The sequence below is a fragment of the Drosophila pseudoobscura genome, chromosome X, assembly GCF_009870125.1.
Source record: "Drosophila pseudoobscura strain MV-25-SWS-2005 chromosome X, UCI_Dpse_MV25, whole genome shotgun sequence".
NCBI classification, from domain to species: Eukaryota; Metazoa; Arthropoda; class Insecta; order Diptera; family Drosophilidae; genus Drosophila; species Drosophila pseudoobscura.
The window spans coordinates 8,536,075-8,552,410 of NC_046683.1; the positions used below are offsets into that span (position 1 = coordinate 8,536,075).

Sequence of the window (16,336 nt, forward strand, 5' to 3'; positions counted from 1 at the left end):
GATTGGTGTTTATTGATAAATTACGCCACAAACAATATTTTGATAACATCAATTATAGTCACCAATACACAGTCGCATCCCCGGGAGCCACCCTCGTATCGATGGATGAAACTGGAGCCCCCAATTCTTTGTTGGCCTCCAGACAAAGATGTCCCAGTGGGAAGGACTCTCCTTTGGAGTCCCTTGGTACCGTAGGAAAGCGATTGTAGAGCAAAGGAGTACAAGCTCCAGCCCAAGAAAGGTCTTCAAAGGGTAGCATTCTCTATGAGACTGGGTTCGGGGTTTTCCTTTAGGGTTCTAGGAGCTCTAGAGTCTCTGAGAACGGATAGACTGGACAACGGACTCGTTGCTTGGCTCTGTGGCCTCCCATCCAATCATAACCGAGCTTACGCCTTCAATGAAGATGTCTTTAAGGGCTGATGTGTTATACGGCCACGAAAAAAGCCCATAATACCCTAATCAGTGATGGAACCCACAGCAGCAACACGGGGGAGGGTGACTCTGTTGCCTCTGGAAGCACATGTGTTTTTATTTCCTGGCCACAATTGATTTGTAATCTTGGTAAACAGGATTTAACAGATTAGACGTGTAACAAGCACACACACACACACACACACACACACACAGACAACGCCACGTGTGTGTCCTGGGAAGCGAATGGAATTTTCTTGCCTCTTTTTTTTTTTGGTTTTTTTTTTGGACTCGTGCGTTTATTTGCTCGCTGGCTGGCTCTCGGCTTGTATGATTGATACTTAATGCCGCTGTTAGCCTCGTTAGGATATCGTGGTCCTTCTGTCCTTCTGTCCTCCTGCCCGCGCTTGTGTGCGTGTGTCTGTCGCCATCGTAATAGCCAGTTTTATTGCCATTTCTTTTGGCTTTTGTTTGAGTCTGAGCCGGGCGCCAATTAGCTGCCCGTTGGGGCCTGGCTTTTTTCCATTTGTCAACGTTAATTGATGATGAGCACTCATTTGGTATCCATCAGTCAGTCAGTCAGTCAGTCAGTCGGAGAGTCGAAGAGTCAGGAAATCTGGCACTGGATTTCAATTAATTTATGCCAATGCCTAATTTTGATAACACACGAGATGGCGATGCCGATGGGCAGGTGTGGCCGTATCTAATGAAGCGACCACATGGCGTATGATCAATGAACATTAGCAATTCCAATGGCAAGAGTATAACAGAAGAATGGCGGAAGAAATAGCAGGAATATTCCAATCTCTAGACCCACAACCTATCCCCAAGGGTGGACACACCCATTTCCCATTTCCCAGTTCCCATTTACCGACCAATCGGTAATTATTAAGTTGTTCAACTGCTGCATAACCGATTACCAACCGATTGCGGGGGGGCCACCATATCCCCAGCCATCATCCTGGTCATTGAGCTTCATTTGCGGAGCCGGCATCTGTCTCGCGGCGATAAAAATTGCATGCAATTATGCCTTCGCCTCGTGGCTCCTCGTTATCCCCCCGAAAATTCCCCAAAAATCAGTGGCAAAAAATTGGGCAAAATCGAACCAAATCCGGTAACCGTAGGGGATGTCCGTCCGTTCGTCTGAGTGTGTGGGTGGGTGTCCGCGGGTGAGAAGGTGTCCGTGTGTGTCCGTGCCTGTCCCTCTGTAAATATCCGCCTGTGTGTGCTTCCGTATCCGTATCCGTTTTGTGTGCGTTTCGTTGGTAATCAAACGCTTAATTAATATGACACACCAATACATGCCCGTACAATGGGGGGTGTATCGCATCGCATTGGCATCGTTTTTCGGTTTTTCGCATATTTCTGATAACACTCGCGCCGACTCCTGCCGACTCGCCAGTGTCCTTTGGCGAGCGAGAGAGGGAGAGTTCCATGCTGAGACCTTAGTTCCTTAGTTGAGGGCATCGTTTGCGGTAATTGCTTCATAATTGAACAATTATGCAAACGTGATTGAAGTGATTATATGCCCCCCTGTTTCTCTGTGTACCCCATGCCGATCCCATTTCCACATCAATTCATTTCCCACCCCCCCAACCCCCCCCTTCGCACGCAATCTCCTGGTTTACGCGTTAATTGAATGGATTTCCTATAGTTTTTGTCGTTGTCGTTTCGTTTTTTTTTTGCCCACATCCGAAATTAGTTAAACATGAAATTTCTATGCTAATTTCGTACTCTTTTTGCATGCGGCCACCACAAGGGGCGAGAGCTTTGGCCTCACTCGTTATTGTTTTAATATTACATTAAGAATCGTTTTGTCTAGGAAAACGAGAGGCAGGGCAGGGTGAATTGTTGTGCGTTGGGTGGGCGTTGCTCTAGCGAGTACATGGTCAGACTTTCGGCGAGTGAGGGCAACGAGAACGAGAACATGCGCTTGAGGGTGTGGGTTTTGTTGGCTCGTTGTTCTAGCTGGTGTTTTGCATGCAGGCACTCGTTATTTTGTGGTCTTCAATTCAAGAATTTCCTTGGGCATCAGAATCGAACGAATCCACGAATCAAAGTGACTTTTTCCGATGGATTTGGGGGCTCCCATTTTTTATAGAATTTTTTTAGAATTTTTTTAGAATTTTTTTTCTGCGCAAGGTGTTTTTATACCCGATACTCAAAATGAGTATTGGGGTATATTAGATTTGTGGTAAAAGTGGATGTGTGTAACGTCCAGAAGGAATCGTTTCCGACCCTATAAAGTATATATATTCTTGATCAGCATCAATAGCCGAGTCGATTGAGCCCTGTCTGTCTGTCCGTCCGTCCGTCCGTCCGTCTGTCCGTCTGTCCGTCCCCTTCAGCGCCTAATGCTCAAAGACTTTAAGAGCTAGAGCAACGATGTTTTGGATCCAGACTTCTGTGATATGTCACTGCTCCAAAAATATTTCAAAACTTTGCCCCGCCCACTTCCGCCCCCACAAAGGGCGAAAATCTGTGGCATCCACAATTTTAAAGATACGAGAAAACTAAAAACGCAGAATCGTAGAAGATGACTATATCTTCTAGAGTGCAAAATCTGAACCAGATCGTATAATTATTACAGCCAGAATCACGAAAACAATATCACTCTTTCTCGCTCTGTCTCACTCTAACACACAGGTTTCATGGTCGGTTTTGCCAATTGCAAAATATGAGTTCAAGGATCTCAGAACCTATAAAAGCCAGAGCAACCAAATTTGGTATCCACACTCCTGTGATATCGGACCTTGACCGTTTCCTGTCCAAATTTCGCCACACCCCCTTCCGCCCCCGCAAAGGACGAAAATCTGAGGCAACCACAAATCTCAGAGACTATTAAGGCTAGAGTAACCAAATTTGGTACACACACTCCTTTAAAGTGTCACTATAAAACGTATATCTCAGAATTTCGCCCCACCCCCATCCGCCCCCACAAAGGACGAAAATCTGTTGCATCCACAATATTGTAGATTTGAGAAAACTAAAAAACGCAGAGTCATAGATAATGACCATATCTATCAGATTGCTGAATCTGGATCAGATCAGATCATTTTTATAGCCAAAAGGAACAAATCAATTTGCAGTGGCTACGCAGCGCCCGACGTCACGCTCAGACTGATTTTCTGTCTCTCTCGCACGCACTCTTTGTCGTGTCGTTAAATATTAGCGCCATCTGCCGGAGGAGAGCCATACTGACTTAGTATCGGGTATAACCTTAGAGTTGCGGTGTCCGCAGCAACTCACAACGTTCCCCCTCGTTTATTATTATTATTTAGCCGAGGAGCTTGCGGAATTGCAATTCCCCAAATCTGTGTGTATTCAGGGGACTGGGAAAGATTGAAATCAGTTGCGAAAAAGCAAAACACAACAAAGAGGAGGCGGCAGGGGGTGGCAGGGGGCGGCAGGGGGGGGCAAGGAGGCAACCATTTGTGGCACCTGGTCATTAGTGTCTGACTGACGGAACTTAAATTTAAAGTGTAACATCAATCATGGGGTAGCAACGAGGACAAGACGCCGAGGGCTAGGCTCAAGTGCTCACACGCGGGGCTTCCTGTTGCTCCTGCGGCATAGCCAGGGGCATGGGGCAGGCGGCAAGGGGGGGGGAGGGGGGAACCAGACCTGCCACAACTCGAATTGTAATGACGCAACAATTTAAAGTTTGTCGTTGATGCTGCAAAACTCGGTGCTAATGGCGTCAGCGTCAGCGTCAACGTCTCTCAACTCATCTTTATCCCCCAGCATCATTCTGGTTGCCTGGATCCTACTGGGTCCTGGGTCCTGGGTCCTGCCCTGCTCTGCTCCGTTCAGTGTTGTTGTTGATGACGGCGATTATTTGCGCCATGAACACATGGAAGCAGCTGCAAAAGGTGCCACCCGGGCATGGGATAGTACACTTCAGACCCGGCCAGCAGCCTTATGACTCGACTCCGTGTGCAGCAATCCAAACTTTAAGCTGTCGACGGGGCAATGTCGAGCACTGCAAACTGGAGACAGGCACAGAATGAGATGGCCTGAGCACAGATAGAGATGGAGATAGAGATGGAGATGGAGAGAGAGAGAGATGCAGACACTTGGCAATACAAATTGAAATAGTTCTTCTGGCCTTCTTCTGTACTGCTCCGTGTTCCGTCTTCGGCCTGGCTCTATATCTGTCTCTGTTGCAGTCGAGTTTGACTGTTGCTCTGCAGGATGTATTAATATAAATGAATTATTCGCATGACGCTCTCCAGCCCCCAGTCTCCAGGCTCCAGCCTCCATCTCTGGCAGTCGCTGCTTGATAGATATTATGATGGATACGCCTTAACGACGCTGCAGCTTGTAGCCAAAACTTGGCCAAAACTTTATGGCCAACATGCAGGGCCGGAGGGGGAAAGAGAGACCAACACCTGACACTCGTAACGGCGCAGAGTCAGTAAGGCAACGGCCAAGTAAATAAAACGAATCACTCGGGTACTCCGTTAAGTTCTAATGAATGAACCAGGGTACAGTTGTGTGCGCATGGGGTGAACGGAACTAGTTCCAGTTAAGGCTTTAGATTCAAAGCCTTTCGGAGGATCCAGAGCAAGCACGCGGAACTAGTACGGTTATGGGAAACGAAATGAACTAGTTCAGCGAGCCCAACACCAAGTTAATAAAACGAATCACTCGGGTACTCCGTTAAGTTCTAATGAATGAACAAGGGTACAGTTGTGTCCGTCTGAGATGAACGGAACTAGTTCCAGCTAAAGCTTTAGATTCACAGCCTGTGGGAGGCTCCAGTGCAAGCACGCGGAACTAGCACAGTTGTGGGGAACGAAATGAACTAGTTCAGTGAGTCCAACACCGCTTAAACCCAAAATGACCAACGAGGAGCAACGAGGAAGTACATAAAACGAATCACTTTGGTCTTCCGTTAAGTTCTAATGAATGAACCAGGGTACAGTTGTGTCCACATGGGGTGAACGGAACTAGTTCGAGTTAAGGCTTTAGATTCACGGCCTGTGGGAGGATCCAGATCAATCAATTGGAACTAGTAGAGATGTGGGGTACGAAATGAACTAGTTCAGCGAGTCCAACACCAAGTACATAAAACGAATCACTCGGGTCTTCCGTTAAGTTCTTATGAATGAACCAGGGTACAGTTGTGTCCGCATGGGATGAACGGAACTAGTTCGAGGATCGGCCTGTGGGAGGATCCAGTGCAAGCACGCGGAACTAGTACAGTTGTGGTGAACGAAATGAACTAGTTCAGCGAGCCCAACACCGCTTAAGCCCAAAATGACCAACTGTACTTGAGAACGAGCCCTGAACAATGCTCGAGCTGGCAGCAGACAGCCTGCCCCCAAGATAGGAAGCTCCACCCGTCTCTTGCCCCCCTCCCTCCCCCCCTCGACCGTTTTGGTGTTGCATACAATTTGCCCATGGCCCTGGGGCGGTAGCAGCAATTTAGACAAGTTTATTTATATGAATGTGTAGCCCAGACACAGACACAGACACAGACACAGACGGGGCTGGCTGCAATGTTGCTGCGGTTGCAGGAGTTCATGCAACGTGCAGCGTGCAACATACAAAAGGCGCTTGGGGGCAAGTTGCCAGCTAATGATATAATGAGCTAATCAATACAATTAATTAGCATTATCTGCATCCTTAAACGGGGGCCCGGCCAGAAGGCGGGCGCCCAGCTCGAGGATAGGTCCTGGCGAGTGGGTATTACCGAGTCACCGAGTCATCCAGTCACCGTGGGGAGTCCACCGCTCAGGGCTGACGAGGTGACCCCAAAAACCCGCAACCGAAACCCATTTTGACTGACAGTTGAGCGCAGATCCCAGCAGGATAATGGCTGGTAAGAGGATATATAGACGTGCTGGGAGGAGGGCGGCTAGGAGTGGGGTCCGGATACAAATGAGGACGGACCGGAGGAAGGATTGGGTGGGTTGTTGAGGTAGAGAACGGATTCATTCCTTCAATCGCAATCTCTGATTCCTGGGGTGCGCCTTGGCTTGCCCTGGCCTGGCCTGGCCATTGCTGCGTAAAAAGTGGGCTAAATGTCGTTGCCAGTATCCTGTGGAGGCAGCTTATCCCCCTCCCCCCTGCCACTCCGGTGGGGGGGGGGGGGGGGGGCAACTTGAAGGCTGTGAAGCGCTCACCAAAATGGTCCAATTGCCGGCCAAGTGGACCAAAAGTGCCGACGTCGCCTGTTGGATCTACGTCTTCTCTATATATCTCTCTCTCGCTCTGTCTGTCTGTCAGTCAGTCTCTCTCTCCCTCTCTCTCTCACACACACACTTCATGGCTATTCCTCTTGCGCTGTCCTGTGCACCTGAATTGCTGCCATGGACTATGGACTCCGCCTTCCTCTTCAAGTAAAGCACTTAAAAATTGATGAAAGAGCTGGGGGAAATTCTTCGACTTCCTATTAACGATTTTTGTGTAAGCGAAACGATAAAAGTCCCTTTAAATTTAGTTGACCAAACGGGTCCGGAGTGTCCTTCGCCATCAAGATGTGTTCCCTAGAAGAGATTTGTTTAAAACTTGCACAAATAGTCATCTAAAAGCTATCGTCTAATCATCATCAGCCAAGGAGCATCTTAGAGCATGAAACCAGTGTTGGTAAGGGCCATTCGAGTAGGCAAATGGTAGTTCTCTGGCTATACCCATAAATCATCGGCCAGAGAAACATCCCACCACTATCAATAGATAAAAAGAGCATCGCACCAGTGTTGGAAAGAAGCAATATGAGTTATAATTAACACAAAAGATCTACAAAACATCTTAGAGCCTGAAACCAGTGTGGAAAAGTACCAAAAGTACACAAAAGATATATAGAACATCTGAGACAATGAAACCAGTGTTGGTAAGACCCTTTTACAGAAGACAAGTGTCTAAGAAAAGGCACATATGGCAGTTTTCTGGCTTTACACATTAGTCATAATCATTGTCCAAAGAAACTGATCAACACTAGTAAAAGATATCGCACCAGTGTTGGAAAGTACCAATATCAGTTCATAAGCAACACAAAAGATCTATAAAACATTCCAAATTGCTCAAAAAAACTTCTTTTTCGGGGATAGCTTTCTGCCAGTGTTGGTTAAGCCCGGACGGATCAATGAGATAAGCGAAATTGGCCATTAGTTAGGCCAAAAATGCGATTAGAATTCAATTAGAATTTGTATACAATAATTTATGATCGAATTAAAATAAAATTTATTCAATGCCCAAAACCATAGATGGTCCGATGGCTAAACATATATTATTGATGGCAATAACTAATAACCTAAGCAGCAGAGCGAAGGGGAGAAGGGAGGGAGGAGGAGGAGGAAAAGGAGGAGGAGGAATGTAACTACAATGCAACGTGCATGCTGCATGCTGCATGCTGCATGAAGCGAGACAATACAAAATACTTGGCAAAAATTGTGGCCACTAACCGAAATTGCATTTTCTTCAAGCCACCCTCTGACCCGATGATGACTCCCCCACAGCTCCCACAGCTCCTGCTGCTGGTGTTTGTGTTGCTGCCACAGCCAGTGTAACCGTTATTGTTGCATGCCATAAATGATGCTGCTAAAGAGTCAAGAATAATCCGCTTTTGTGCGACCACCGACTGCGTAGAGCCCGAGGGGGATCCCAGATGGCGGAGAATCGGCCAGATCCATTGCAGATCCATTAGAGCAAGGCTGATCCTTTGCACACACACACAGACACACACACACACTCAAGGGTTTCCCGAAAAATATATTTTCGAAGCAAAAGTTTTCCGAAAATGGACTTGAAGGGTGGCCACAGGGAGGTCCATGTGCAGAGCATGAGGAAGTTGCAAACAACATGGCGCAACAAGAACTGGGACACACGCTTAGAGAGAGAGGGAGAAAGAGAGGGGGAGAGGGGGAGAGAGAGAGACACATACCCTGGACAGGACAGGCACAAAGTCGTGGTTTCAAAATCCAAGCATCCAAGAATACAAACAATAACAAAATGAAGGAGAAGGAGGGAGAGAGGAGAGAGGAGAGAGGAGAGGGAATCAACAGTAATACACACACACACACACGGACGGACACACACACACATACAAATTAAAAATGCAGATTTCTATTGCAACATTCGGAAGTGCTTGAAAAATTGTTGTTGCTGCTGCTGCTGCCACTGCCACTGCCATCGTTCCCAGTCATCGTTATTGCCAGGACTATTCCCTGCCCCAGCCCCATGCCCAGCCCAATCCTGCCCCAGCCACGTCGCTGCTTCCTGCTGTTCCTGTTGCAAAAGCCTCCCAAAAGCTCCTCCTCCTCCTCCGACGGCTCTTTCTATTCTCTTCTGGAACGCCGCTCGTCCCTCTGTTTTAGATACACTTCTTCGAGAGAGGGCTATATGGTTCCATTCAGATTATATGTGTCTACTATATCATTGCTTTGAGGGGACCAACCCTGCTCTAGAGCCCCCTAAAATGGTCCTGCTTCTTAAGACAAAACCACACCAAGAATACTGGCATCTCCCCAGAGACACAGGCCCCTAATCATACCTCCCTGCCTCTATTAGAAGACTTTGTATTCCTTAGACCTGACTCCCCAGAGTATTCGCAAATTCGGGGCCCAACTCCAGTTCTCTCTCTCGTTTTTTTTTTGTGTTCTGCAATAGCATCAAAATTGCAAAGAAAAGCCAGCAAACAGTCAGTAAAATATTGTAGCTGGCAGCTGCTCGATGGTCTGGAGTGTACACGGACTGGAGTTCGGGTTAGTTGGGGGCGGGGGGCGACGGTCGTGGCTAGTTTTGTATGAAAAGCGAGCGTAACAAAACAATGAAAACATCGTCGTCATCACAATCATCGCCATGCGGTGTTTTCTTGCCATTTGTTTCCCCGAAACCTCTCTTTTGCTCTCTCCCTCACTACCCCCACTCCCTCACTCCCCCACTCCCCCCACTCTCTCGCTTCAGCACGCACAAAACCAGCAACAACAACAGTTGTTCCAAGTCCTAACATTTCCATTTCGATCTGGGCTATACCCTTCCAAGAAGAGACTAAATCTTGTGCCCCTAGATCAGGGCAGAAAATGTAGTAAAAGGAGGTCCTAGAGCGGTGCCAGAGATTCCTTTTTTTTCCTAGAAAAATATATGTATATATTTCCTAAAGATATATTGGTATCTCTCAAGTATATATCAAAAATTGGCTCTTTGTCCTTCGATACGGCGTGAGGGAGTGTGATAATTATGATTATTTTTAATATATTTGTAAACTCTGGGGTTTTCCTAGCCTATCAGTGAGTAGGGCATCCCTGGACCACGAATATACGGCCACTCTAAAAAAAATACCGCATGTACGGCCAGGGAAAGATCGATGGAAAAAATACCGCATGTACGGCCACGAAAAGATCGATATGGAGACCGAGGTTTGATCATTCGGAATGCTCACAAATAAACATAGAAAACCTCCAAGAAGTAACTTTGTTTCATTCTATCTATTGTAGAATTTTGTAGAATTTTTGGCATAGTCTCTGTGCTGCCGGAAAAACCCATGAAAACCGTACTTTGTGTCTTGTGGCAGCCTGAAGTTGAGCTCCACTCCACTCCACCGCCCCCCCCCCCCCCCCCCCCCCCCCCCCCCCTGCCGTAAGCCCCTGATGCTAACCCCCTACCCAGCCTTCAGCCCTCAGCCTTTAGCCCCCTTCATCGTCCTGTGGTGCATGTGTGCGCATTGTCTTTGATGTTGTTGTTGTTGATTCGGCTTCATCTTCAGCTGCAGTTACAGGCCTCGTATCTGTGCCACGTCTAGGTCTAATGTTTCAAGCGTCAGAAACAGGAGTGCAACAAACACCAAGAGGAGAAAAAAAAACAGAGAACAAAAGCCATGGCCAGACAATTAACCAGCCATCAGTCATTTGGTTTTGCCGGCACGCACTGGGGGGCGCCGTCCCGCTCCCCCCTCCCAAACAGAAGCCAGTGGGCGGTGATGTGGTAACCCCAAAATGGTAGCAACAATTTAGTGGAAAACTGTTCAAGGAAATCTGCCAAATCTCCCCAAAAAAGATATAGATGCCATCTACCATAAGAGGGCCCTAAATTGCAGCCTTTATAGGGGAATATTTGGTTAATTTGGAGAGACCAAAGGACCAGAGGACTGTGCTAGTTATATGGGGCTACTCTCTAGCCTTTGGATTCCCAGCAACCATGCAAAGGTGCAGAAACGATGAGGCTGTCTTTGGCGACGCTCAACGTCAATCATGCCCAAGCCATGCAAATGCTTTTGCCTGTTTTGTGTTCTCAGGCTCGTGCTGGGTCACCGCAGAGTATTTTCGTGCAAAGTGTGCTTAAAACATACGAAAATCCATTCGAAGAAAAGACTTTCTTTGTGGGGCAGAGCTCCCTTAAGCCCAGAACACCCCCTCGTACCCCTCCATTAGTTCTATTTTGCGGCTCCAATTGTACATTGAACATTTAAAAGATGGAGCATAAATTATGCACAGACATATTGGCCAAGTGCAAGGCAAGGTTCCAGCCCGAGTTCGAGTGTGCTCCCCCCCCCCCCTCCCTCCACTGCCAGAATGTGTTTGGACAGATTTATGGCTTCCATAAATTGCATATTTCCCATTTTATTGAATTAATTAATTTCACAAATAAAATTGTGAGACAAAAAAATGTGGCTTTAAAATTTTTAGTAAAGGATTCGAATTCGAAATTGATCGATGGTGCGCCTCCGGAGCCAAAGGAATCTCTTTGGCCTGTAACTCTGTGTCTTGTCAATTATATTCCAATCAGGCAAAACCGTGACGGTAATCCATCAAACGAGTAACCAATATAAATGCAATGCGTTGTTTTTTTTTTCGGTGGCTGCAATGCCGGGGTCGGGCTCCGGGTCCGGGTCGGATTCTGATCGTTGGACTTCCGTTGGGCCAATCCTTTAGGGCTGACAGACAACAAGCGAAATCCATTAACTGTACGAAATGGAAATTAATTTCATTTGCCCACCGCCCCCCCCTACCCACACCCCCCTGTGCCCCCCTCTGCCCCTCCATTACATGATATGCGAAATTGGGTATTTTTTGAAGCCCTCAAGGCTTTGGGTCTGAGAAAGTGAATCGCGCTCTGTCTGGAGCTCCGAAGCCATCGAATGTTAATTTCAATTGCCTGATGCCGCAACTAAATCAAGTGCTGCACGTGGCAGCTGCACAGACGGCTGGGGTTGGGGTTGGGGTTGATGCTCCTTTATCGCAGTTTTGGGCATGACATGAGCTGCCGTCGAGGGGCTCCTTTTTGGCAAATGTCGCGAGTGGACATGAGCAATGTGCACTGGCGATAAGGCAGCGAAACTTCAATTCCCCGAACGAACGGCCAACGTTGTCGGCCATAATTGGCCAGTCAGTCAGGAGCGAGCGAGGGGGGGGGGGGGGGGGGAATCCACCTCATGATATCTCATCGAGAGCCGCCACAATCAATTGAAGCGTAATGGCAACAGTTCAATAACTTTTTGGCCATTCTCTCTATGGTATGCCATTCGGTTTGCCGTACACCCCCCCCCCCTCCCCTCCCCCCCCGTACCCGATGATGATGCTTCAATTAACTTTTGTGGATCTAATGAGTTGTCATGTTTTGAAATTGAGGGAATTGATTCGATTGCATCTGTTTGTTAGGGGCAGGGGGTGGGGGTGGATTTGGGATGGGACAGTTTTCGGGGAAATTCTTCAATTTCCAGGGTATTCCCGGCACTTCTTAAAGCAAATCCCTGAGCCATGCTCGTGGCATTAATCAAAAGCCAAAAACTTAAAGGCAATGACTAATATTTTTGGCTATCAGCAGCGCCAAATGCCAACACCCTCCCCACCCCCTCCCCACCCCAAGTGCATTCGTACATAGTATATAAGGGCGGGCATTGAAATGCACTGTAAAAAAAAACCTAAAGGTGCTCTACCAAATATTCAACGCTTAGGGAGTCCTGTAATTGTTGATATATTTTAAGTATTTTATGGGAAAAATACCAAAATCATACCAGAGGGGGGTCTCTGGGTTTTTCTTTCAGTGTAGTACATGGGTTACCTGGCGCTGGTCTCGGTCTGGAGGCGGAGTCGGAGTCGGAGTCAGGGACTGCGACTGGGACTCTGTCTGGGGTCTGGGTCTGCTGCCTGGGTTGGAGTCTGCTGCTTGCTGGGGGGTGGGAAGGGGGGTGGAGGGGGGTTGGGGGTGCGCTATCATTGCACAAGTGCGCAAAATTTTGGACTCAATTCACGTGCTCTGCTGCCAAAATTGTTGCCTTGCCCAGGCTGCCGTCGCCGTCGCCGCCAACCTATGCGCTAGCCCCTCTCTTGGTCTCCGTCTTTCGCTCCATAAATTTGCACATTGATCGCCCTGTGGCCATGCCGTCGACTGCGCTGCCGCATGTACGTGTGTACATACATACATATGTATTTAATTCGATAACAGCGCAACGGTAACGGGAGTTCTGTTCGAAGGATTTTTACCCAACTCAGCGTAACTCTCTCTCTCTCTCTGTCTGTCTGTCTGTCTCTCCCTCTTCCCGTCCTGCTGCCAGCCGCATTGCACTCTCTCAAGTGCAGTGAAATAGTTGTGAAACACTTTGCCAAAGATGAAAGATAAATCCAAAAGGCAAATGGCAGAGGCAGAGGCAGCGGCATCGACAGCGGCAGCGGCAGAGCCAAAGGGAGACGAATATAATTTTTGCATATTCCATTCCCGAAAGTTTCGGCTTTAAGGCAGCGGCAGAGGCAGCGGCAGCGCAGCAGCCGATGGCGGAGAGCAGCTTTAAGAGAGTGCCAGCACACACTCGCACACACACAGAGAGAGGCACAGCTTGAAGAGAGCTAGCGGCGGCTGACCAGAATCGGTCACTGTTGCGCTCTCCTCTCCTCGCCGCCTCTCTTTCGCTTGATTGGCCCGGCAGAGCCCTAATCCAAGGTGTGTTATACGCACAAGGTGAGGCATGCCAGAGAAGGGGCCTAAGAGAAAGGGCCTCACCTGCGATTCACCAACCAAAGGCTGTGCATAATTTAAATGTCTGCCGCTGCCGACCGCCACCGACCGCCACCGACCGCCACCGCACTCTGACCGCAGCATTGTTCAATGCGAAAGAGAGAGAGAGCGAAAAGAGAACGGGAATTCCTCAAGCATCCAGCCACTGACGCTGTCAATAATTAAGTGCGAATCTTGATATGCCGTTCCTCCTTTTTCTCTCTCTCTTTTGCATTCGCTTCGTTTTGATGAAATTAAAAAGTTACCGCAGACCAGCAGCAAAAACAAACAAACAAATAGCCAAAGTGAATGCCACTCTCTTCTTCTCTTCCCCCGACGACCGTCGCCTGTCCACTAATTGTCTCTTCATCCCGGCTACGTCAATTGTCTCTCAATGCAGTTGCGGCCAAGGCTAATAGATTTATCATGAATCGTTTCACAGTCCGTTACGGTCTTTCTCTATTGTCTTGCACAGTTTTCAGGGATTTCTTTTTATTTTTTGTCTACACTTTAGACATCCAAGTGCTGCCTGATCCAGTCGTTGAAGTAATGGACCCTGGCATAGCCGTCGGGATAGGTGCTGCCGCAGCTGCCGTACACGAAGCCAGCAATGCCCACAACCTGATCGTTGTAGACGGCCGGACCCCCGGAGTCGCCATTGCAGGCTCCGTTGTCGGCCGGATGGAGGAGGCACAGCTCGCTCTCCACCCCGAAGTCGATCAGTTCGCCGCACTCCTCGACGGAGATGGACTTGACGGTGTTGTACTGCAGGTAACGGGGCAGATCCCCCTGGTGCTTGATCCGACCCCAGCCGGAGATGATGATGTCCGCCCCGGCGGGCGTGTTGGCCGTGGGCAGGGCGATGGCCTTGATGTTGTTCGAGTAGAAGAGCGGCGACTCCAGGCGCAGCAGGGCTATGTCGTTGAGGAAGTCGCCGTAGTTCTCGTGCACGATGACCTCCGCCACCTGGAGGAGGACGCCGCCACTGAAGCGATCGTTGGTGCCCGCACGGATCGTGAAGCGGCTGGCCGCGATCGGGGTATGGACACCGTTCTCGTCCGCATCGTTGGTCACGCAGTGGGCAGCCGTCAGGATGTAGTTGCGCGACAGAATGGAGCCCCCGCAGCTGTGGGAGCCGGCGTTGCGCAGCGACACCTGGTGCGGAAACTGGCCCAGGGCGGCATCTTCGCCGCCCACTATACGCCCGTCGATCCCACCGGAGGGGGCCGAGTGGCCGGCCGGCAGCAGGCAGCAGCCGACAACGGCGACGGCGATGGTCAGAGCGAATCCAGGGGCTAGCATGTTGCTTGGGCCCGGCCCAACAGCGGCACCCCCTTATATAGGGGATCGCTGGTCCCCTCCATATTCGATTGTTTATGGTCTGTCCACTCGAGCTGGAACTATCAATAGTGCTGGTTTCTAACGGCCTAAACACTCTCTGACAAGCACAATCTTATCTTCCACCTGAGATTTATATGGGCCTGTCCTCCCGTAATCTGTTCGACTGTCAGCGGGCCGATGTTGTATCAAGGCTAATTGTTTTACAACTTCTGGGCACACTTTTGTTGGGCGAAATTTCTTGGAACTGACCTTGGGAGGGGGGGGGGAGTCCGTCCTTATATGAACTAAGGAGAGAGAAAAAACGTTTCAGGGTCGCCATCCTATATTTGACTCAAATCGGCGTGAGTAACAGCTGTAATAGGACAACCGCCGCGCTGTTAGCATTCCAAGGTAACAGTATGTTAGTGCTGCCTGTTAAGAGCCAGCTACGGCTTTTGGCTGCTGCTCGCTGTTAACAGTCGAAGACCGCGCTCAGTTAACAGCCAGCTACCGCTTTACGTTGCTGCTCTCTGTTATCAGCCAGCTAGCGCTTAACGTTGCTGCTCTCTGTTAACAGTCTGTGACCGCGCTCTGTTAACAGCCAGCTACCGTTCTGTTTCTTCTGCCTGTTAACAGCCTGTTACCGCTTTTGGTTGCTGCTCTCTGTTAATAGCTAGCTACCGCTCTAGCTTGCTGCTCTCTGTTAACAGCCTGTGACCGCGCTAAGTTAACAGCCATTTACATCGCTCTCTGTCTCGCTCTCTCGCTTCTGTGCGCTCTTACGATCCACACGGCGCTCACCGTTTCATGGCGCGTAAGCTTTCTAAAGAAATACATGGAGAAGATATAGAATATTGGAAAGACTAAGCCCTCAAGTCTCTTTTGTTCGATATACATTCGATCGGTCCCCCCCCCCACAATCATTTCTTAAGAATCTATGATCTGAACCCTCTCTTTTGATATGTTTTTCTCTTCACTTGTCTCTCTATTTGTTGCACTGATGAATTTCCAACACCTCTCAACTGATTGTCGTCTGGTTACAGTGGATCCACGAAGTTAGCACTCACTTGATGGAACTCCTTTGGGCTCTGCCCGTGTCCTTGGCTTCACTTTTGCTGCCTTTCATCACTACAACACTCTCCACTTTCTATATTTTGGTGGAATACCTATACATATGCACATATGTATGTATGTATGTATGCACGTACGTGTGTATTTGTCAAGCAATTTCACTCTAAATTTGCCAATTATGCGCATTTTTTGAGCGTGACCCGAATATGCACACGCATATTGATACCGTTTTATCTATATAGGCCTGTGTGTGTGTGTGTGAGCCTTTTATCGGGCTTGCAACATTGTCCCGCGGCCCCATTGTGGCAGGGAGGGTTGCTACAATACATTTTTGGAACATATTTATAATGAGAAAAAAAATAGAAAAATAGAAAAATTTGTAATATTTTAAGATTATTGAATTTTTGCTTTTAATTTAATTTTTAAGTTTAATAATATAAAAATACTAAAGCGAAATCGTTTAAAAAATAATATAAAATTAAATAAAATTATTACAGAGTTTTTAAGATATTAATTATTAATTTAGGAAGAGGCTGAAGGTGGAAAATTCATAAACTTGTCTCTTTTTTACATAAATATATATAAAAAAAAAATCCCATTG

The 16,336-nt window shown here is 48.1% G+C and overlaps 1 protein-coding gene across 1 annotated transcript; it reads right to left on the reverse strand.

Annotated features, from left to right (window-relative positions):
- Window positions 1-13,806: 13,806 nt before the first annotated feature.
- Window positions 13,807-14,665, reverse strand: LOC4814555 (serine protease SP24D-like). Its single transcript, XM_001355013.4, has one exon. The coding sequence runs from the start codon at window positions 14,644-14,646 to the stop codon at window positions 13,855-13,857; it is 792 nt and encodes a 263-aa protein (XP_001355049.4). The 5' UTR covers window positions 14,647-14,665; the 3' UTR covers window positions 13,807-13,854.
- Between the last annotated feature and the right edge of the window lie 1,671 nt (window positions 14,666-16,336).

What these genes read in the sequence shown, in the direction of transcription:
- LOC4814555 (XM_001355013.4), bottom strand. Translation starts at nt 14,646, where the DNA reads ATGCTAGCCCCTGGATTCGCTCTGACCATCGCCGTCGCCGTTGTCGGC.